The sequence below is a fragment of the Adiantum capillus-veneris genome, chromosome 24 (genome assembly GCF_014529385.1).
Source record: "Adiantum capillus-veneris isolate H3 chromosome 24, ASM1452938v2, whole genome shotgun sequence".
NCBI lineage: Eukaryota > Viridiplantae > Streptophyta > Polypodiopsida > Polypodiales > Pteridaceae > Adiantum > Adiantum capillus-veneris.
Genome location: NC_140954.1, coordinates 143698209 through 143722285, shown reverse-complemented (window position 1 = coordinate 143722285; position 24077 = coordinate 143698209). Strand labels below are relative to the sequence as shown.

Here is a 24077-nt window from a genome sequence, read left to right as displayed (position 1 = left end):
GAAGCAATAAATTATTATGCAGCACAAGCAGAGCATAGACGGCTTAGCTTTAACGAGCATCTCCGGAAAAAAAAATTGAAGAAAGGAATGTTGGTGCTCCGCTAAGACAATCGCTTCGACACGCGCAAGGATAAGAAACTCCTACTCCGTTGGGAAGGTCCTTTCATCGTCAGGAAAAAGTATGCCAATGGAAGCTACCAGCGTATGGAGGCTGATGGAAAACTTCATAAAACCAGGGTAAATGGTTGGCGACTTAAACCTTATTTTCTTCGATTTGACCAGGCTCCACCTATTGACATTCCAGATGAGGACACACCATCAGCCGCCACCTCCGACGATAATGATCAAACAGATGAGCTAGAGACATGAATGACTCTAGCCAAAAGGGGAGGGCTAATGATGGGGGCTTTTCACAAGCCAAGCTCCCATATCCCTCTTCTCTCGTCCCCACCCCATGAAAACCCCCTCTTAGGGAGGGAGTGATAAAAGACATTGGAAAAAGTAAGAAAAAAATAAAGTATGATTATGTAAATATATGAGAAAGGTAAAGTAGGCCACCTCATGCCTCCGGGGAAGCCCATCCCCACCTTGCCTCCTTTTTCTTCACTGTTGCCCCACCGTGTGTCCCTTTTCCTCTCCTCCACTCAGAAGGTCAATCCCCTCTCTCTTCCCCTTGTCCTTTCTCCTTTCTCTCTCCCCTCAAGCTACCCCACCTCTCACCAATAATGCATTCTAACTCACCAATAATGCACCCTAACTCACATGCAACTTACCCTATCTTCCAAAATAGTATACCCCACCCCCCCTTTCTCTCTCCTATCATATCCCATGACCCAAATACCCCCCCCTCTCTCTAAAGGACGCCATGTCTGTTGTCTTGTAGCTAAATAACCTCCCCCACACTCACACACACTCAGTTTCACTAAAAAAGGTGTCCACAGACCCATCCCCACCCTGTGGTTACCTGATTTTTCTTGTGTTCACACACATCTGCACACAGATTCACCTCTGAACACACTCCTCTCTCTCCCCTCTTGTAATTACTTTATTCTCCATGTCACCTCTCACTTTTTTTCATCAACCCATCTCTCTCTCTTAGTCTCTCTCTCATGAGACTGCTATTCTGGCACATATACACACAGCCAGACAAGTGGGGCCCACAGTCACATGGCCTATGTAGATAATGATTTCTTCATTTCTAAATTCTAGAATTTCTCCCCCCCCCTCCTCCCCTATATAAAGAGGGGTCACCATCACACAAAAACACACAACATCACCAAAGAACACACTATGCACTGTGTGTGCCTAGTGCACACACACACACACCCACACCATCACCATCACCGCAATCACCATGCTTCTCTTGAGCATGACCTCTACACCCTTGGCTATGGAAGATGAAGGGCAACTAAATGAAGGATGATGGCCATAATCCTCGTGCGAGTCTTCGCCATCGACTCCCATCTATCCGCCATGTGCTCTACCACTCTCTCCCTTCTCATTCCCCTACCCTATGCTCCCCATTTCATCGCCTAATTCTCTAAATAAAGCTTGAGGTTTTGTGAGTATGTTTTCTTGCAATGTTTTGCCCATGAGAAGTGTGCAGAATCACCAACTAGTCTTGTGTTTTGGAGTGAGCTTGTGTATGTGTGAAGGGTGTGCGGATTCGCCATCCTTTTGTGATGCCTAAGTACTAAGCCGCTATACCCCCTCCCTCACTCTCTCTCTCTCTCACTTGATCTCATTCCCTTTCCTTTTCATCATTACTCCCAATCATCCATCTCTCTTGGATGAAAACTTTGTTATGGTGGTGTGTTGTTTGCGTCCTAGCCGCTGAAGCTAGGTGGTGCCCCCTGTTTGCTTTACCATGACAGGCTCGAGGCGCGTCATTCGGTCCCCGGTGTTTTAGAGGCCGTCGGGGGTTCGGGGTTCGCTTTGCTCCCGTCACCACTATATGACCATTCAAAAATAAAGGTGCTCATTTTGGGTGTCCTAAATGAGCACCTTTATTTTTGACCTGCATAAAACAATGAAACATCAATTGTATTTTGGAAGAGTATACAAAAAAACCAAAGAATTGAAATTGAATTTACTTTACCTTGACAATTTAATATGCAGAAGATCACCTATTTAGAAAAGTTACAAATAAAATGTAAATAGCTGTATATACATTGTGCCACATTGGGACTTTACAAAAGTTTGGACAAATATTTTTCTATCTAATCCTCCTGGATCTCGTCATTGTCCAAAGGCACGTACATATGATCACCTTGACTCTACATAAACCCAACCCAAATTAAACAATTATCAACATCTCAATATAATTGATACAAAATTACTTGTTTAAACTTATCGCTTATCGTGATCCAATCGCCACGTCGAATTGCTCCAAAGAGATGTGGTTATTCTTGAACAACCATCACCAAGCATCAAATTTTGGATGTCTCTCCCGATACTTGACCATCTCTCTGGTTGGTTGAGTAAGAGTGATATTTTCCTAAGTTAGTAATAACAAGGAAAATTCATCAACTACAATCTTTAAAATCACCAATTGACGTTATAATTTAATCAATCTTACATATTTTTCCTTCCATCTGCCTTGCTCCTGAGCCATAGTGCGTAGGAGTTTGTCTGGCACGAGCTTTGCGTTCTTGTTTGTAGGATGAGCCCGTCGCCACGTGATCACTCATTTATTTCATTGCCCACTCCCACTCTACGTATTCCATGTCCCGTCATGATAGCTCCTATCTGGATCTCTAACATGGTTGGTTGTTGCACATCGCACACTAGATGACTTGTTTTTTTTTAAAAAATTAACGTAGCCCTCTAACCACTGTTGTGAAAAATGATGATCAAGGGCGTTTGAAAATATAGCTAGCAAGACGTCCTCATTGTAGCGTGTATGATCGGGTAGTTGGTCTCTAAACTTTACAAAACAGTTCTTATACGTTGAATGTATAAGAATTTGTAGATGGCATCAAAATGCTCTGCTCTGTGCTGTACCGAAGTCCACCTCGCCTCCATATTTAACCCTGTAGTAGCACGCATGTGTGTCTGGCATGGGTGCATCAGTATCCTCGTCCTTTGCATCAGGGGCGGAATTCTCTGAAAGTGGGGACTCCACTACCAAAATATGCAAAGCCACAAGATCCACCGCTACTTTGTCTCTCACGACGCTCGCTGCCTTGAGACGAGCGTCGACGCGTGCTGCTTGAGGAAGTCCATTGACGATGTTTTGGCAAAGCAGGAGTTGAATGGAGTTGGCATAGGACCCTATGATGCGATGGGAATGGGATCATTTGATGGAGGGAGAGTATGACGATAAGAAGGAGACATAGACTGAGGTGCCGTCAGGGCGAGGCTCTGTAGGTAAGGAGTCCCTCCCTGACTCCCCGATGGTGTGGTCTGCTGAGAAAGACTGTAGGAGACAAGTTGTTGCAAAGTGTAGCGGCCAAACAAATCCTCCTTCGAACAGAGGTACTTCTCTAGTAAAGAGATAGCCCGGTAATGGGAGTGTCCCCCTCTACTTCACAACGTGGAGGTAATTAATTAGGGGAGTCCACCACACACGGGGATCTACGATCGGTGGAGGACCCTAAGTAGAGTAGGTGTAGGATGGCCATGCCTGCAAATAACAAAAATAAACCTATGACATTCATGGTTTAGGGTTAACTAGCCAAAAACAATCTTTATTTCTTTTCTTGTTCTCACTGCCTCAAGACTCCGGTCCACTGAAGGCGATGTCCACCCCGGGTGGGAGCCCACCTAGGACGTGAAACAACCAAAAGAAGAGCCAGATGGATGCTCCCCACCAAGTGGTCTCTTGTCTAACGTCTACATTACAAAGCACAATATGAGATTTAGGTTTCCCTCCTACTCGCTTATCTATAAATACGTACACAAGTATATTAGCACACAAACATGTAGATACATATACATACTAGTAGACCTAAGTAGAGGCTAGTAGTGCGAAAGGTCGAGTGCACCTCTTTAGATATCATCAGAATCTCAACCGTGGTAAAACCAAAGGTACATTGTGGTAATCCATGCATGAGTGGATCAATGACTATAACACCACAATTAAAAAAGGACTATACCCAAGAGGAAGTGTCTAACCTTTGGGTGCTATGTTCCCGTACTTAGTGTCCACATACATGCATAAACAAATATATATGTACACACAAATATATATACAACTACGTAATGTAGCCATCATTTTGATGAGTAGAGATAAAGAGTTATGGTTGTAAATATAGCCATCATTCTGTGTTGTGCGCAGTGCGAGAGTGCTCTTGCTTCTGTAGAGTGCTATGAAGAAGAGCTTCTTTATTGTGCTTGTTGCGCAACATCTCTTCATAAAAACTCCTTGTTCAAGGGATTACTTTTCACATCGCATGTTCGCCTCCATTTTGAGGTACGATATCGTTAAAAGATGTTCAACCTAATGCCTATTCGGTGGGGAGAAAGAGATAGGAAGAAAGGCAGAATGAAAGATAGATAAGTTAAGGAGAAGAGAGTAGAAAGTAATCTCCAAAGGTCCATCAACGTCACGTAAAGAAAGTATTTTTCATAGAACTCTACAGAAGCGAGAGCATACCCGCATTGCACACACCACAAAATGGTTGCTCGGCTTACAATCATTGCTCTTTATCTCCCTATTTCTTCCTCTCTCTACCTATCTCTTTCTCCCAACAAATATCTCTATTTCTCTCTCTCGCTCTTTCCCTCTTTCTCCCCACGGATATCTCTTTCCCTCTCCCTCCCTCTTTCCCTATCTCTCTCTATCTCCCTCTTTCCTTCTCCCTCCCTCTTTCCTCTCTCTCTCTCTCTCTCTCTCTCTCTTTCCTCTCACCCTTCTTTTCCCTCTTCTATCTCTCCCTATGTATCCCTCCCTCCCTCCCACCCTCTCTCTCTCTCTCTCTCTCTCTCTCTAACTCTCTCTCTATTTCTCTCCCTCTTTCCCTTCTCTTTTTCTACCCCCCCCCCCTCTCTCTCTCTCTCTCTCTCTCTCTCTTTGCCATTTTTTCACCGAGTAGACAATAGTTCACTCTTTTTATTATAACTTCTTTATTTGAACTCTGATTGAGGTGATCTATAGCCTCAATCGAAGAGCAAAACACCCTCTATGCATTGATTTAAACACATGATTTCTCTAAGCAATGGAAGGATTTGCATTAATAGCATCTCAAAATCAACTTTGCGTTTTTGTTGCTGACTTGAAGGCAATGTCGAACAAAAGTTGCAAGGGTGGAAAATCCACACTCGCCCCATGAAGAATGATTCAAAATCTCCAAGGAATTTGGATGCTAATCCAACCACATCGTCTACAACAGAAGCAGTGATCATGGCTTACTTTGTCTCATTACAAGAAACCGTCAACCGTCCAACAAGCAAGGTGAAGAGTTGTGTGTACTTGCAATGGAGAATGGCACTTTAAGAGTTATTATTGTGGAGAAGGATCACCTCGAGAAGGTTCTTGAAATGCAAGAAACATGCTTGATGCATCTTGAGAATGAAGTTCAAAAATGTAAGCGCTCTCTTGTTGACATGAATGTATTGAAAGAGCGCTTGAATAAAGTTGAGAGTGATCATGTATTGAAAGAGGAAACATAGATACAATACGACATGATGTATGTGAGATGACAAATGAATCCAAATCAGGTGCTGATATATATAAGGATAATGTGGTTTCTACATCTCCTATCACGCAATCCATTGTCTAGGCAAAGAATGTAGAGAATGTGGACACTCAAGAATTTCATGAACTGCAAAAACACTCAGAGAACATCGTCATCCATGGAATCAAGGAGGAAAGCATGGAAACACCCCAATCTCTTGCGGTTGCTATTGCAGAGTTTTTTGCTACATACTTTGCCATGTATGGAATCATGGCTTATGGTGCACATCAAGTTGGAAAACTAGGAGTCCCTCGCTCAGGAGAAAGACCTATTGTACGTACCATGGCTGATGAGGTAAAGAAAAAGATCATCCTTGAAAATAGTTTGATCTACCTCAAAGGAACCAGTCGCAATGTATATGAAGATCGCACTTTTATGCAACAAAATGCACGTCGCAAATCATATGAGAAAAGAAGCAAGAAGGTTAAGATGTCATCTCAAGAAGAAAAGCCACTTGAGGAGGATACAAGTCCAGCCAACAAATAGGGACACATGATCTATGAGACTGACTCACGCTCTCAGATAAGCTTTTGAAATTTTTACGAGTATCCATGGAATGCCGGAATTGGCATTGATGAGCTTACCAATGACTCCGATGTGGTACTTCTTGTCAAAACATGGGAGCATGATGCGCAAAGAATTCTTGGATTTGACAAATAAAATGTGCATTCTTTGATGTGGGCCAAAAATGCAAAGCAACATAGAGGCCAAGGAGGTGTAGCATGTATGATCAAAAAGGGTTTAAAAGATGTTTCCATTGTCAAAGAAGATAAGTATAACCTCCACTTATGGCTAAAAATCGGTCTACCAAATGGTCAACTCATATTTGTGGCTGGTTGTTACATTCCTCACTATGACTCCAACTTTTATGCTCGCTTGGATATGGAGAGACATCAGCCCTTTGTTGAACTAGAGGAAGACATTGCTCGTTACAAAGACTAGGGTGAAGCCATTGACTTTGGAGACATGAATACTCTCACAAATACATTACAACACGACACACAACAAGTCAACATGCCGCATGTATCAAGAGGAATGGATGACTCATACATGTGTAATTGAAGTTCTAATGATACAAAAGAACTCCATCACTATGTAAAGTCATTTCTACAATTGTGAAATAGTATCGGAATGCTCATTGCAAATGGTGTATCCTTCTGGCAAGACACCAATGACTTTACATGCAGAACGCACAATGGTAATAGCCTGATTGATTTATATGTTGATTTTAGAATCCACTCTAGAATGCATACAAAGCTTTACACTTGGTGAATGAAATCCTAAATTGGATCATAGATGTTATGTATTGACCTCAAGTGTGGTAAAAGACCCGAGCATGTAGCCTCCAATCATGATGTAAATCAATTGTACCTACATCTAGACTTCAAACGAGCACTTATATATGCTGATATGGTGGACCAAATGTTAAGCACGAGAGACAATCGAGAGAGACCAACACTAGAATGCAAGTGCAAAGTTATCAAAGAAGTAATTTTCTCTTGTGCGAAAGAATGCTTTTTGGTGAAACACATGTCTTGCAAAAGGTCTAAGAAGGGTAGCACCAAGAAGGAATGGTTTGGCATGGAATGTAGTCAAGCTCAAAAACACTTGCTAAGTTTGGATGCAAGAAAAGGCAAGGAAGTTTACTTGGAATGTTCACACACATACAAAGCACTTGTTCAAAAAAAGAGGAGAAGGTGGGAATTAAAAAAACAACTTCTTTTAGCGTAAGAGAAAGCACATGTATGTGGCAAGTTCTGGCAAAATTCAAAAGGCAAGCGTGTTGAGAGCTTGGTGACTTGAATCTTGAGGATATGTATACACATTGCAAGAATCTTTATGAGCAACCCATTGTTGATCAGATGGAGTGTTGTAGCTCCCTTCTTTACCATTGAAGATGTATGCCGCGCGCTTGAGAAATTTGCTACTCGCAAGGTAGGGAACCTTCAAGTTGTCAAGGCTGAAATGATTAAATAGACAAGCAAGAAAACACGATATTGGATAAATGATATGTTTAACCTTGCACTTCAGCATGGCATGCCTTATGATTAGAGTGCCAATTGGGTCAAACCTTTGCACAAAGAAGGAGATGTAAACAATGTGAGAAACTATTGCATATAATGGTTGGTTCTTTGATGGAAAAGTTATTTGGATGTATCATGGAGATGAAGATAAGTGAATGGGCTGAAAAGAATGGCAAACGTTGGGATGGGGGAAATGGGAATACACACAGGACACAAACTCGATGCCTCTCTATAGCTCAGCAGATATCCATCACCCCAAGCCACAAAAAATCACACACGCATGTACACCTTCTACCGACCTTCAAAATACAGACCGCCTTTGAGCAATCACTATTACCCACCACATGAGCACTTCAGTACCATAAACTCACCAGTAAACTCACATATCACGACGCCAATGGATGCATATAACCCCCCAATCTGTAAGTGCACTGACACCGGAAAAAAGCCATATCCAAGATGATGGATACAAAGAGTATGCAAGAGTTGATGTCAGCTCCAATACAGTGCACCATTACTCTATCTGAACTGCTTAAGATTAGACCACATGTATGGGATGAAGTAGGCAACAATTTGGGAAAGATGGGATTAAAGATACCTCTTCAAGATCTACCCTCAAATGAACAATCAAACAAAACTCCACAAGAAAGTACAAACGCTAAACCTATGCCAATAAACAAGGTGGAGGAATATTGCAAAGGAGAAGAAGGAAACACCACCTTACCTGCGGAATAAAAAGGAGTTAAAAAATTGGCTATACTTGATAGTGGGGCTGGAGTAGCCATAGCCACAAAAGACATTTGGGAAAAATGGGGTAGACCAGTGCTTAGGAAAACTAGAATGAAGATTCAACTTGTAGATGGATACATGGAAAAACCTCTGGGTATCCTAGAGAAAATTATTGTGACTTCTTGTGGAATTGAATATGAACATACATTCGCAATAGTAGATTTTAGAAAAGGGAACAATTTTGATATCATTTTAGGGAGACCTTTCATGCGTCAACTTAAGATGGTTCAGGATTGGGGTTATGGCTATATCTACTTGAGACAAAAAAAGATCACCACAAAAATAAGCATAAAAGACCATAGCTATAGAGATGTGAATAGAACTCCTTTAGAAGAAATTGACTCTACTATAGTCAATGGGAAAGAGATACTTGCGTGGCTACAAACCAAACAAGAACTTTGGATGTGTGGTGCTTCGAAGTGTGGAATCTCAGTGAAGGAGGATTGCATCCTAGAAAGATTAATGGACGATGAAGCTTACATACCGGAACCCTTTCCAGAGAAATTATTTGATCCATTTGGATGGACTCAAATATTGGCAACCTTGGATGTTTGTGTAAATGAGCTAACTCCAACCAAGTTTTGTGATGAAGAAGGCTACGACCTAGTTTCATGTTTTATGTTGAAAGTGCTGAGAAATGCTAATGAGATTTGTGAGAATGAAAATAGACGGACGAATATCTATTTCATGGAGGATGCTGCACAAACACAAACTAGGAGAGCAATACAACCATGTGGAGATGTCATCATTGACCTACTTGAAGATTCAACAACATCTACTCCAAAGAAACTAACTTCAAATGATGCAGAGTTGAAAGTACAGGAAGAATCAGATGTGCAAAGCTCCACATCAACAGATGTTCTACAAACTCAAGATCAAAAGAAGAAAGAGGAAGAAGACAAAGATGAAAAATATCCCACATTGATTAAATTCGTTTTATGCGGACAAACAGGGCTCAAGGTTACATGTTCGGCCGCAATTGATCCTTATGCTACTAAGAATATAATGTCATATGGCACTTGGATAATGATGAGAAAGACGACAATTAAAGAAGTGGAGGAAAGAGTATACACCAGTGCCAAAACACCAATCCCAAGTTTTGGCATAGCGGAGGCAATACTCAAGTTGAGTCATGGGGAGTTCAAAGACAACTTCAACATAGTTGACTCACATCACATCAAAGAAAGTCTAGTCCTAACAAAGATTTGGAAGAATATCTTCTTCGGGCAACAACAAAAAGCATCAACAACAACAACAAAGACGGTCCAAGAGACATCAACAAAAAAGACACAACCATCTGCAGCAGAAAAAGCTAAGGCCAAACTAAACATTGAAGAAGATCATCCTCGCAAGTCAGTTTTACCTTAGACAAGCCCACATCAAAGCCTCTACGTCAAGAACGAAAGCTTCAACAATGCAATGGATCCCTAAACAAAAGGTTTTGCAACCTAAATCTCCATCACAGCAAAGTCTCCAAAAGAAGCAAAGAGATGTCAAGCAGGTGTTGGTATCCAAGGAACACATTAAAGTCAAAGATCCAATTTGGATACACTCTTAAGACCAATCTCAACAACAAAAGGCGACAGGGTGGGTGGCCTCAAATGATGTTTGGTCCAAAAAGCCCAAGGTAATGGCATGGAAGTTCTCACCCTTACAAAGATACCCCACAAAGAACAAGCCGAGCATTCAACGCAAGACAACCAACTCAACTAGGAGAAATAAGAGGCAAAAGAAAAGAGCTTCAAAGAAGCAAACAATACAACAAATATGGGTACCAAAGTCAAAGATTTATCAAGCTACCCAACAAGGCCAAATGAAGAAAAAGAATAGAATGGTTCCCATCAAGCTACTTGAAGCACAAGGATTCTATGAAGGTAACACTCAAATATGGTTACCCAAAGTAGTTTCTCAACCTAGAGCCACTAAGACCAACCAAGTAGCAAAGGACCCCACACAAAGACAATCAACAACAACAAAGAGCCAATGGAGACTAAGCACAACCAAGGGAGAAACAAACTCAAAATGGATCCCTCGTCTTCTACTACAAAAGCAAGGCTTTTACAATGGTAATAGCCAAGTATGGATACAAAAGCCTAGTGTCCATCGAGTCAAGGGAGCAACTCATGAAGCAAGAACAAAGTGGGTCCCAAAACCACTGTTGAAAACTCAAGCTCCTCACAAAGAAGAAAAAGTAAAGGTACAACAATGCGGCCTCCTTACGGAACATCCCATACAACAAAAGAAGCTAGAGGAGTCAAAGTATGCCAACTTACTTGAAAAGATGGTGGAATCCAAAGACCAAAGCAGTGATAGAGGCCTTAATCTCAAGAACTTATGGCATTGGGTTTCAGGACATAAACAGGTAATTCCAAGTCGCCATTAAACATACATGGCATAAAAGTCAAGAGTTGGACAGCTGAGCCACTAAATGAGCAAGGCATTAGTCCTAAAGCTTCAAGTAATATTCTTTGTGGTCTAAGAGTCTTAGCTATTCTAGGTACTGCTCAAGGTGGAGGAGTTGAGCATATTTATGTTGTGTTGCTCATGCTGGTATAGGTGAGCATAAGAGTCCAAGTCTATGTATTTTAAGTCTGGGTGAAGAATAGAGTCCAAAAGACACTTACACACTATGCATAGTGAGTAATGAGTGGAGAAGCTTGAACATCAAAACCCTTCTTGGAAATGTGAAAGCTATTGAGATGTCCTTGGATATCACATCCACTACATTTGTTCCTTGAAGCACCCAACAACTCATTTTTCACACCGCATGATTTTCTTGAAAGAACTCTTGTGTGCATATAGAGTGTCCCATAATTGGCACATGCATTACACACTCTTACTTTATTTCTCCCAAGCACTCACCTTGCATGAACATGTACTCAACTTCCAAGTGTTCAACCCCAATAAGAGCGTTTACCAAAGGCATTTTTTCCCACTGGGTTTTTCCCTTTGGTCATTCAGGTTCTAGACCCTAATTTAGAAACACCCATCACTATTCTATTGTATATATTCCTTCCATGAAATGAAACCAATAAAGAAATTTTTACACGATCTTCAAAGAGATAAAGTGGGGCCACATTGTTCTCAACTATGCTTCGACAAGGGCAGCTCTTATCTTCAAAGATACCAACAAAGCTCTATTGACAAAGTGGCAAAGAAAATCAAATTGGAGATGCGAGTGCACACACGTCAAAGTCTCAAACATTTTGAGATACGAGATCCAATAAAAAGTCAATTGCATCAGGAGGCAAAGTATCCAAAGAAGCAGGTATCATCGACCAACTGCACAAATGGAAAGGTAAAGCAGGATATGCAACAACATGCACAAATGCCTCGTCCACAACATCCAAATCACAAAGAACACATGTTCATCAATCAAAGGCAAATGGGCACCCCATTTGAACAAGCAAAACATGCCAGACATAACTCAATCAAGGAAGGGAGGAGTCTCATCAACAAGAACACCAGACTATAAATGGTCGTGCCAAGGGACGACACGAGCTAGGAAGGGGGGAGTGTTTGGAGGTGATAAAAACATACAAGTGCCCACATAGCCAAGGTGCCCGTTGGGTCAGCCGGCCAAAGTTTTCATGTGGTCATATTATTTTTTCGATGTTTAATACATCAAACCCTATAAAAGCCTAATGACAATCGTCTATGTTAAGTCTAAGTCAAAGATGTAATTTTTCCAATGATGTACGTAAAGGTCCATGAGAAGTTGACCACCGGCCACTTTAGAAAGCCCTAGGTATACAATACACTAAGGTTAGTGGGGAAAGGGAGACTCATAAGTGACTATTGTTGTACGCACATGGAGTGACCTCTTGGATCCAACTTGTAATAATCGCTATTGTGGCTACGGTAACTCAAATTCAGTTTTGTTTATTGTATTGTGTTCTTCTTACTCTGCTCTTTCATTCAAGTGTAAGCATTCAAGATTCAGTGTAGGTATGAAACGCAACCGTTGTGGCCTTAAATCGCTATTTTGAGTGTTTATATGCGTATTTTATGTTGTTTTGAGCCTAGGAGAGGCTTTAGGGACCCAAAAACGACCCTTTAGGATCATTTGTTTACTGTTTTTGCGTACTTTGGGACGAACGATCGCGATCCGTGTACCCATCCACAATGCTGTGACAGTGATAGGATATGCTCCTGATAGTCCCCTGTAGCTTCTCTTCAAGTTTCGTGCGAATCCGATATGATTTGCATGGTAAAGAGGCGTGATGACTGTAGATCTGTGTAGAAGGACATAGGCAAATTACTTGGCTTTAGTGCGTTTGATTTTCTTGTAGAGTTAGTAGCTGCATCTCTTTGAGTTCACTTCATTAGGATTGACACCCTAGTGAGTTTCCATGCCTCATCCGAGTCGCTTCCCTGGTATTGATATTTATGTTGATGCCTGAAGGCTATGCTATGGACGTCCGTCGCAGGGACCCGCAAATAGTCACCTTTTTTCGCCCTAACGAGGCTGAAAATAACCTTCCCAATATCGCTCAAAAACTTCTCCTTTGATCACATAAAAAATAGCTTCCCATGGCGCCTTTTGTGGCTACCCATCAATCTCTGCAGGGCCTCTGAATCCCTTCTTCAGCTGCAGTTCACCTCCCCCTCTTTTGTTGAGCCCTCCAAGCATGTAAAGTTGGTGCTCCAAGGCTTCTTCCCATCGAAAAATGGCCACCCTTTTATGCTGCCAGCTGCCGCCCTCTCTCCCCTTTGTAGGCGTTCCCCAGTTGCCCTTCTCATGCCACTCTCTTTGAAAACTACGCCAGTCCTTGGCGGTCCTCTACCTTTGAGGGGCTGCAGCCCTTTGTGGCTTTCCTCGCCCACTGTAGACCTCCAACCATCGACCCCATAGGCATGTGTTGTCCACTTGCATCCTGTACAGGCCTAGGCCCGGCTCGACTCCTCCTCTTTCGCTCCTTTTTTCATGCAAGCCACCAGGTGGCTCTTCATGTAGCCCCTTTCACTACTCGATGGGCTAGACAACCCGCTCTTCAACTGGCGACTTCATGCTTTGCCACCTCTCCTCTAGGGGCCCATCTAACGGCCCCCCATGCTCATCTCCTACACGTCGACTGCAGACCATCATTTTTTTTTTATAGCTTGGCTATCTTTTTTTAAAAAAGACCTATCTTGCCTTTTATATAGCTTGCGGTTCCCACCCGAGGATGACCGCACTCTCAATCACCGCCAAGCCAGTAGACCTCAAGACCCATCCCCTTCGAGTCGCACTTCAATAGCTTTGTAATTTGCCGATAGTGGAGGGCACCCCGATTGCTGTCCACACCGAACTTGCCGTAATTACGACAACTAGCCTCACTTCGATCTTCAGTTCTTGAAACAGTCCTCCAAAAAGAACCCCATGACCAAGTAATGGGACCATAGAGCTCCCATAGAGTAAATACCCTGCATCGACGAGCATTTTAATTATGAGAGAGTAAAAACCAATGCCTGACCTGCTAATTGTCACATTTGGCATACACATCTTTGTGGGACCTATTCCCAGTTGCAACTGGTACTTGTCCATGTCTTCCCCGCTTGGGTCAAATGGAAAGCCGCAGGCTTTCTCAATTGTAATGAAGCTTCCACCAGGATAAAAAATATAGCTTTGATCATCATCATCCGTTTGTAGCACATAGACAAGTATTCCCTGCTTTGCACCTGTAACTTTGTCATCCAACCAGTCTTGTAGACCTTCATAGGAACACCCTTCAAAAAGTTGTATACATGGACCATCTCCACACCCAAAACAAACCTTCACACCTTGCATATCTTCTGCATCTTGTGTGTCCCTGCCAACTGCTAGCGAGCTCTCCATAGCTTCATCGTCTTTGAAAAACACAACCTGTAGCAACCGACATAGTGGTGCTTGCATAACAACCTTTATCAACAGATCCATCAGCAGCATGACACCAACCTGTGGCATCCGATCATCCAAAGCAAACACTGGAAAAACCTCATCTGTAGACTCTTCAAGTGGTAATGGAGCAAGTACACAGCCTCGCATGTCCTGTATCCTCGCCATAGCTTTAGCAACCAAAACCTATGACTCGCCATCAACATCGATCACCGGCTCATTGAATCCCCAATCATCTTCATCAAGACATTCCTCTTCAGTCAACATGGCCCTACCATCACAAGGCAAGAGAGAGGGTTGCCCAACCCCGTAGTCTTTGCAAATTGGCTCTTCACTTGCAACGTGGTGTTCTTTGTTCAAATTATCGACATACACAACATCATAGGTTTCATACCTTGAGAAAGCAGAATCCGTTTCCCATGTGCTGTCCGTATCTAGGGCACTGCTATAGCTCGAACACACCTCGGCTTTCTCCACAAAACTCACTGACTTTGGTAGTTCAGCTATCTTCTTCACTGCTTGATTCTCGGAAGTCACTTGGTCAAGCGCACCAGGCAGTACTCAGTAAACTCCTCTCTGCAGCTGCTGAGGCCTCATAGGCCTACATGATATCATCTCTGCTCTGTCTCATCATGCCTATCCGCAACTACCACATGTGCATCAACAAAGGGGTGGTTTAAAGCTCTTCCCTAGCAATTGGCTTCGGCACCAATGGACTCGCCAACACCTGCTTTGCCTATTGCTTCTTTAAAATCTTCTTTGTCCTGCTCTGTGAGTAGGCTATTGCCTCCTCGTATGTGCACCGCCCATCCAACTCGACTTTACCCCACACTTTGACATGCAAGCAGTCCATAAACTTGGTCAACTTCAAAAAATTGGCATTCTCTACAGCATTTACCTTAACGAACTTGCTCCATATGGCCTCGAACTCCCACACGAATGCTCAAAAATCACTGTCGAGGCTTTGCTTTAGGTTGTCCATCATCTTCTTCACTTCACTCCACTGCGGATTGACCACATAACGGCTCCGGAATTCCAATTCCAGTACGCCCCAATCCAGCTTTTCTTCAACCTGTAAGCTCTCATACCATACCTTTGCTTTTTCACGAACCAGGAGCGAGAAAGCTTGGGCCACTCCCTCTTCTCTAGACAAGATGCTTTCCAGCAGAATAGGCCGTAGTCTTGCAGCCAAACCTCAGCATCTTCAACACCTTTAAAAGTAGGAAAACCCAACCACGTCTTTCTTAGCAGTACTTGTTCTTTGAACCTTGAAACACCGCAACACCGTCTTCAACTTCACTAAGGAGCAATCAGTAGCTCCTCCGTGGACGCACTACTGATGGGATGGGGGAAATGAGAATACACACAGGACACAAACTCGATGCCCCTCTATAGCTCAGCAGATATACATCACCCCAAGCCACACAGAATCACACACGCATGTACACCTTCTGCCAACCTTCACAATACAGACCGCCTTCGAGCAATCACGATTACCCACCACATGAGCACTTCAGTACCATAAACTCACCAGCAAACTCATATATCAAGACGCCAATGGATGCATATAACCCCCAATCTGTAAGTGCACTCACACCGGGAGACGACACACGCGTCAACCACACACTACCTAGGACACACAATCTTTCTCTCTCCCCCTCTCTCTCTGCACACACACAAAAGCCCTGGAGCCACTGCTTCCACGGCACTATGCACGAGACAAGACGTGAAAACAAAATGACCCAAACCGAGCAGTCACCACAAACCATACAAAAACTTAGCATCAAAATCAGATGTACGAGTACAATGATGGCATCCATGGCCTCGACAATCCTTGCTTTTCACATGCAACCCTGACAGCTCTCCTTTAACCTCACCTTTTGATTATCGATCACTCTGTACTGGCTCCTGATCTCTGGCCTTGCCTTGTGATGACGATCACCCACCAAGCTCAGCTCCCCTTCTCCATGTTGCAAACTCCCTCTCCAAATCGGTCACCTTTTTTTGCCCTAACCAGCTCAAAATAGCCTTCCCAATATCGCTCAAAAACTTCTCCTTTGATCACATAAAAAATAGCTTCCCATGGCGCCTTTTGTGGCTGCCCATCAATCTTTGCAGGGCCTCTGAATCCCTTCTTCAGCTGCAATTCGCCTCCCCTCTTTTGTTTAGCCCTCCAAGCATGTAAAGCTGGTGCTCCAAGGCTTCTTCCCATCAAAAAATGGCCACCCTTGTATGCTGCCAACTGCCGCCCTCTCTCTCCTTTGCAGGCGCCCCCCAGTTGTGCTTCTCATGTCACTCTCTCTGTAAACTGCGACAGTCCGTGGAGGTCCTCTCCCTTTGAGGGGCTGAAGCCCTTTGTGGCTTTCCTTGCCCACTGCAAACCTCCAACCATCGCCTCCACAGGCATGTGTTGTCCACTTGCATCCTATACAGGCCATAGTTTTTTCCAACGGCAAACATACGGCAAACGCAAACGAGTATGAAAGTATGTTTGAAGTATGTTTTGTAACGATTTTCCCAAACATACGTGACTTATTTTTTTTAGCAAAAATACTCTACAGAACAATCAAAATACACTTCATAGATACCTAAAAGTCTTATGTAATGTGATAAGCATAGTTAAAAACTTGATTGACTTATGCAAATGTAATATGGAAACAAACAACCAGATTAAACGATTTTATGAGGCAAATCAAGAGTACCCTCATGATTTTATGCACTAAGATGCAACAAACTAGAAAGCAAAGCTACATAAGTAAAAAAAGCAAAGGTGATAAGCATCAAGAGAATCCTTCGGATCAAATGCATAATGCTAAGCTTGACTCTCCCCCTCCTCCTCATCCTCATCAGTATCATCCTCATCCTCATTGTGACTCTCTTCATTGTCATCGATGTCATCATCATCATCATCCTCATAGTTATCAAGTCTCTCATTCAAAGACGCAAGACTGGCAAACCTTGTGGGAGCTGTATCCTCCTCACAAAACTCATCTAAATCTGCTTGTAGATCTTGCAAAGCAATCAAACGATCATCATCTTTCTCCTTCTCAAGCATCTCCAATGTAGCCTCTATTTTTTCATATCCTCTTTCCTTGATCTTACACAAAAGACGGAAGTTTGTGTGCACATGTACAAGTTTCTCCGTGTGGGATGGTAGTAACCTATTTCTTCTCTTTGTGTGGATAAGAGAAAAGGTACTCCAATTTCGTTCACATGGAGAAGCACAAGTACCTTGAGAAACCAAACGAAGAGCCAAATGTTGTAGATTTGGTGCACATGCTCCAAATGTCTCCCACCATTTAACTCCCTCTTGCATCCTCTTCTCATCCTTAACAATGGGACGACTAAATATACCTACCTCAGTTTTGTACTTATTGTACTCATCAATAATCTTTCCTTGCAAGTCTAAATCACCTTTTGAGTAGGCTTCAAGGACAGTCATCCAGTTTTCAAACACTTCTTCATCAGTATCTTGATCTCTCCCTTTCCAAACAGGATGCAACATATAAGCCACAGCATGTAAGGGAGAATGCAACATAAACCAACGTTCAATGCATAGATCTTTTACATCTTTCAAGTACTCAGTTTTCACATTTGGAATACATTCTATCTCCTCAACCATACGATCTGTAAATTCATAAATTAGACCCATTGTAGCTCCCTCTCGATCAGCCAACCGCAAGACTTTTAAAATAGGGGCACAAATAGTCACAATCGTTCGTGCTTCTTGCCAAAATCTTGGCCCATACACAATTTCAGCCACAGCATCAGCCTTACAAGTGCGTGAAGCCTTAAGAGCCAAAAACTTGTCACAATTAAATAACTTACGCAACCCTCGATAGCACCTTTCATCCAATAAGTTGACAAGCATGATGAACATATAGGCAAACCTTGTAGGAGCAGGCCTGACCAAGTCCTTTTTGCTATATCCACGAAATATTGCAAGCACGCGTGGCTTTTGTGTCAAAAAAGCTACAATCTTTATTGCTTTTGCTAGCACAGGAGCAACCCAAGACAGCTTTCCAATATCCTCAAAGAGGAGATCCAAGCAATGGCATGTACACCTTGTGAAAAAGATACTTGGCCACTCATTTGTGACTAGCTCACCAGCAACTATGCAATTTGATGCATTATCCATGCATACTTGAACAACATTTGCAGGTCCAACTTCACAAATAACTTGTCTTAATAACCCAAAAATGTATTCTCCAGACTTCTCCTCACCTGAAGTATCCACAGATTTCAAGAAAATTGTACCATAGATTGAGCATGCCATGAAATTGATAATAGGTCTTTTTCTAATATCAGACCATCCGTCGCTCACAATGGTGCAACCATACTTCTTCCACTTTTCTTTCACATCTAACAAATCCCCGTTGATTCATCTCACTTCCTCAACTAGCTCTTTTGTTCGTAGTAGATGATATGATGGGGGAACATAGCTAGGACCTGCTTGCCCTATTGCCTTGACCATGTTCAAGAAAAAGGGACTTCTTACTTTCCAATGAGGTACATCCTCAGCATAAAAAAACCGACATAAAGCAACTGTAGCCGCTTTTCGTGCTTGCATCTGCCAAGCTTTTGCTAGCGTATTTTTGTCACCGGATAATTTTGCCTTCTTCATAGAAGGACCCGCATTTATGTCTACATCCATATGTGACAACATAGGTGAATGAGAAGGTACTTTCTCTACATCTTGACCATCAAGAACATGCTCAATATTTGCATCCACATGATGATTTACATCAGTCCCTTGACTAGACATCTTGCCTTTTGCCACATGTAGTTTCTTACATATCTCTTTTATAGCATCAGGTGGATCCAAACATGCTGCCACACCCTCACCTTTGATACCTAGAATATGGGCTCTAATGCGGTTTGGTCCTCCATCATACACATGAGGACAATACTTTCATTTGCATACAAACATGCCTCTACCAATACAATTTAATTTTTGGACAAAATCCCATTCAGGTCCACTTTTACGACCCATTTGCAAAACTGATAGCCAAAGACAAAGTACAAATATGTTAGCTTGATAACCTCAATGAAAACCCTACATCGTAATAAAACTTAAGCAACAATCCTCCAAGGTAATCAAATCTAGTGCGTAAAAACAACACAAACTATCATGAAGACGTTTCAAACAAGATTCAAAAGCTTACTTATTGAAACTCGAGGATATAGATAGTAAGATGTGCTGCGGTGGTTGAAAACTCCCAAAGCAAAACCGTATGTCCTCCCCAAAATGCCTCACTGTTAAAGACCAAAATGCCAAGTTCTATAGCAATCATGAACGCAAGTCTCAACTATTTAGTAAACAAAATAGACTTAATTCAATAGACATAAAATCGACTTTAATTGACTTAATTCAATAGAGTTATTAAGCCTTTAATTGATCATAAACACAACCCTCTGATGGCGCAATCAACTCAGAAATTATTGGTGCTAATACTTGCCCATAATGGCCAATAACAAAGGCTTGAATGGTGTTTATGGGGCAGCCAATGATGGTGCTAAAAGGTAGCCCAATAGGGCTCTGTAAAGACAACCAACTATGGGCCCTAGGAGCCTCAACATGCACACAAACCTCAGCCCAATAATCAATTATGAAAGAGCTTGAAAAAACACAGCCCAATGAGCCCATCACTGCACAAAATTCAGCCCTCAACATGCACACAAATTTCAGCCCAATAATCAATTATGAAAGACAGTGAACTCTAGACAATGGATTCACATAATCACTACCTGGCTCATAAAATACCTATCCATAATGGATTCACAGAATCACTACCTGGCCCAATAATACCTATCCATAATGGCGCATAACAAAGCCTTGAATGGTGTTTATGGGGCAGCCAATGATGGTGCTAAAAGGCAGCCCAATAGGGCTCTGTAAAGAGAACCAACTATGGGCCCTGGGGGCCTCAACATGCACGCAAACCTCAGCCCAATAATCGAATATGAAAGAGCTTGAAAAAAAACAGCCCAATGAGCCCATCACTGCACAAATTTCAGCCCTCAACATGCACACAAATTTCACTATTATGAAAGACAATGGACACTAGACAATGGATTCACAGAATCACTACCTGGTTAGGTAGCAAATTGGCAGCTTGAGCCTTGAATTCAGCGGCCAGTCTTCATCCAGATTCCACGGTCCACCATGGCTTGAGACTTGCACTAGTTGAAACGTGAAGCTTCACACTACTTTGAAGCAGCCCATGGTGGCCCTTTACTTGCTCTCTTAGCTACCTTTTGCTGGTCTTCTACCTCTTTCAAATAACGCCCTCTTGCAGGCCCTTGTTGTCCTCTCGAGTCTCAGCTGCGATCTTGGCTGCCCTCTTCAACAAGACCCTCCAACAAACGGTTGATCGTGGTCCCAAGGGCCTTATCATGCAATGAATGTTGCCACCCAAGCACAATCTCCCTCCCAGGAACAACAACCACCTGAGAAGATGTTCGAAAAGGAGGATCTTAACAGATGACAAGATCAATCACCTCACATAATGAAATCATCAATAGACATTCTTACCTTCCTGTCAGGAAAGGTAGCACTAAGAACTGTCAGCGCTTCCTTATCTCGAGAATCATCTCCAAAAAACGGGGCTACTAAGCCATTGTTAACCAGGAAAAAGTTCACATAAATGATAAGATGCAGCAAGACGGGTACTTACTACCGGCTACTCTTGTTATCCCATCACAAACCTGCCAGGAATCTTCACTGGTTCACACAGAGTTGCGCAACAGATTCCAGAAACCTGCTGGTTCGACTTTCGCAGGCAGCAGAGTACGAAAAAGAGGTGCGCAGGGGTTTCAGACTTCGAATGATAAGGTTCGGGGCCTTCGGGCGTCAGTTTGGGGTACTTCAAAAAAAAGGTGGCGTTTGAAATGCCTTTGCAAACGCGTTTGTACGTATGGGTTTGCAGGGGAATGTTTGCCTATGCAAACGCATTTGGTAAAAACACTGATACAGGCCTAGGCCCGGCTCGACTCCTCTTTCGCTCCTTTTTTCATGCAAGCCACCAGGTGGCTCTTCATGCAGCCCCTTTCACTACTCGATGGGCTAGCAAACCCACTCTTGAACTGGCAACCTCATGCTTTGCCACCTCTCCTCTAGGCGGCCATCTGGCGGCCCCCCATGCTCATCGACTGCTCGTCGACTGCAGACCAACGTTCTTTTTTTTTATAGCTTGGCTATCTTTTTTTTTTAAAGACCTATCTTGACTTTTATATAGCTTGCGGTTCCCACCCGAGGATGACCGCACTCTCAATCACCGCCAAGCCGGTAGACCTCAAGGCCGTGATAGCCGAGTCCAAATATTTCCATCTTCAAGTAGCCGTGGCCGTCCCCTTCGAGTCGCCCTTCAATATCTTTGTAATTTGTCGATATTGGAGGGCACCCCGATTGCAATCCACACCGAACTTGCCATAATTACGACAACTAGCCTCACTTCGATCTTCAGTCCTTGAAACAATCCTCCAAAAAGAACCCCATGACCAAGTAATGGGACCATAGAGCTCCCATAGAGTAAATACCCTGCATCGACGAGCATTTTAATTATGAGAGATTAAAAACCAATGCCTGACCTGCTAATTGCCACATTTGGCATACACATCTTTGTGGGACCTATTCCTGGTTGCAGCTGCTACTTATCCAAGCCTTCTACTATCACACTGTCTGCTGGCCTTTGCCTGCTCTGTTGACATTCTCTATGGTCCGACACATCTTAGGTGCACCAATGTGCGCTTGGCCAAGCAGGCTTTTGAAAGCATCATAGCACTATTGATCACCTTGTCACTCTTCGAGTTCTTATGGAAGCATCTCGATTGAAAGGAAAAAAGTTGTATTGTTGCTTTGTGGATTTCAAGAAAGATTTGACATGATACAATGAGGAAATCTTTGGAGACGTATGCAAAGCCTTCAAGTGCCGAGAGAATTTATGCATGCAGTCTTTTGCACTACCAAAAAGTGATATGTCAACTATGTATGGGAGATAGAATTTCAAAATTTTTTGCAAGCACCGTTGGTGTCAAACAAGGATGCCCACTTTTCCCAAACTTCTTTGGGCTACTCATTGATGAATTGGAATGCATGGTTCTTGATTTTATGCAACAAGAAGGCATAGAAGAGGTCAAGATCAGAAATGAGGTGATCATGCTTTTGCTTTATGCCGATGATGTAGTGCTATTGGTACATACTCTATAAGATGCACAAAAGCTTATGAGTGTCTTGGAACGCTTTTGCCTACATAGCGAGGTGATCGGAAATGGATCCAAAACCAAGGTTATGCTTGTAAAGACCCTTAATGATGTCCATGCATTGTATTCAACAATGAGCAACTTGAAGCAGTAGATAACTTCAAGTATCTTGGCCTTGAGGTTCAATGTATTTTTTTTTGGGTAAAAATCGTCAATTTGGCGAATCTTGAAATTTTTTAGCTTTTTTTTTTCTCTCATTGGTGTAGACCTTAAGATGTTTTTCTCCGCACTTTGCTATAAGGTTTTGTATTTTGGGGTAGCTAGTCGCCAAAGATATGTCCATTGAAGAACTAGAGGGTAGGGGAGATTGAGGGCCAAGTAGGTTTGATGAAACACATCACATTATGACAAGGACCCAAAATATTAAAGCCTACACGTGGTTGTAAGATTTTGTTACATGGAATTTTAATGGGCTCCTATCATCATAATCACTTTTCGTTTCACTCTCCTAACTTTTCTCTATGATTGACCTATGCATGATTAACTAGATTTTATGTAGGAGGTATGAGATCTTCACACTTCCTCATTTAGTTTTTATTTAGATTTCAAAGACCTTACCTTACTCAACAAGATGTTGTCTCGTAGCAAAACCCTAGTACATATAAGGTGTGTTGTGACATTGATACTTATTTGAAAAGTCTAGTTGGCACTACTTAAATCACTTCTTTCTATTATATAAAAAGTTGTAAGAGATGTTCCTTTTATCCTTACATGTGATATTGAAACAAATGACCAATTAAAGTCTAAATTATTTTTTTGTTGAAAAAATGATATATTAATTTTAAAATATTTTTCTCACCAAATTCATAAATTAGATTCATTTTCTTGTCAAAAACTTGAGTAATATTTCAAGGTCGGTGTCCAAAAAAAATACATTGTTGAGGTTCCATCCAATCATAAATGGAAGGATTGCGCAATGTGTTGCTTAGAAGCCGGAAAGAGGGCTTATTATGCATTTGACGATATGTGCAATGCTGGAGAGATCAAGTGTTGGGCTCTCAAAAAATATCTCTTTGACACATTGGTGACACCGGTGCTTCTTTATGGAGTGGAGGTGTGGGGTGGTAGCATTGGGAAGTCTACTTGGAAAGAGTTTAAGAATGTCCAAAAGTGTTTTCTCACAAAATTTCTCCAAATCAAGACACAAACACCCTACATGCTCTTACTTATTGAGTCTGGATCACTTCCCATTGAGGTCTTGGGCATGCAAAGGGTTTTGGAGTACATGCTTAAGACACAATGTAGCCCTTTGTATCAACTTCTTAGAATCGCATATGAAGCAAGTCAAAAGATCCAAAAGACATGCATGCGCAAGAGCAAAGTACTAAGTTTGGGGTTGATGCTTGAAATCAAGAAATGGAAGATGGGATGCATGTCACTTGGTCAAGGAGGCATCGATCGACTCCCAAGTTAATGAGGCATTCTTACAACTCCAATGTATCACGGCTTGGGAGAAATCCGGAGGTT

General features: G+C 42.4%; 2 protein-coding genes and 1 pseudogene across 3 annotated transcripts; all 3 read right to left on the bottom strand.

Annotated features, from left to right (window-relative positions):
• Nucleotides 1-13634: 13634 nt before the first annotated feature.
• LOC147427286 (uncharacterized) lies at nt 13635-15201 on the bottom strand (annotated as a pseudogene).
• Nucleotides 15202-15264: 63 nt separating this feature from the next.
• LOC147427284 (uncharacterized) lies at nt 15265-21904 on the bottom strand. Of its 2 annotated transcripts, XM_086498782.1 has the most exons (6): nt 21775-21904; nt 20884-20960; nt 20717-20798; nt 20441-20531; nt 19514-19604; nt 15265-16773 (listed from the first exon to the last, which is right to left on the bottom strand). In XM_086498782.1, the coding sequence occupies exons 1-5, from the start codon at nt 21902-21904 to the stop codon at nt 19514-19516; spliced, it is 471 nt and encodes a 156-aa protein (XP_086354908.1). In that variant the 3' UTR covers nt 15265-16773. The 2 variants fall into 2 exon arrangements, 1 of the variants encoding a protein (XP_086354908.1); XR_015186249.1 differs by lacking the exons at nt 15265-16773; nt 21775-21904 and adding an exon at nt 21057-21422 and having other exon boundaries at nt 20441-20798.
• Nucleotides 16796-19349, bottom strand: LOC147427285 (uncharacterized). Its single transcript, XM_086498781.1, has one exon. It carries the CDS (start codon nt 18622-18624, stop codon nt 17161-17163), a length of 1464 nt encoding a protein of 487 aa, XP_086354907.1. The 5' UTR covers nt 18625-19349; the 3' UTR covers nt 16796-17160.
• Nucleotides 21905-24077: the final 2173 nt, after the last annotated feature.

Excerpts from the sequence above, each read along its gene's own strand:
- LOC147427285 (XM_086498781.1), bottom strand. The coding sequence starts at position 18,624 with ATGGCATGCTCAATCTATGGTACAATTTTCTTGAAATCTGTGGATACT.
- LOC147427284 (XM_086498782.1), bottom strand. The coding sequence starts at position 21,904 with ATGCTCGTCGATGCAGGGTATTTACTCTATGGGAGCTCTATGGTCCCA. Across the intron at positions 20,961-21,774 it reads AGTTGTCGTAATTATGGCAA|TAGCCCCGTTTTTTGGAGAT; the intron begins GTTCGGTGTGGA and ends ACAATGGCTTAG. Across the intron at positions 20,532-20,716 it reads CCTTGGGACCACGATCAACC|TGCAAGTCTCAAGCCATGGT; the intron begins GTTTGTTGGAGG and ends CGTTTCAACTAG.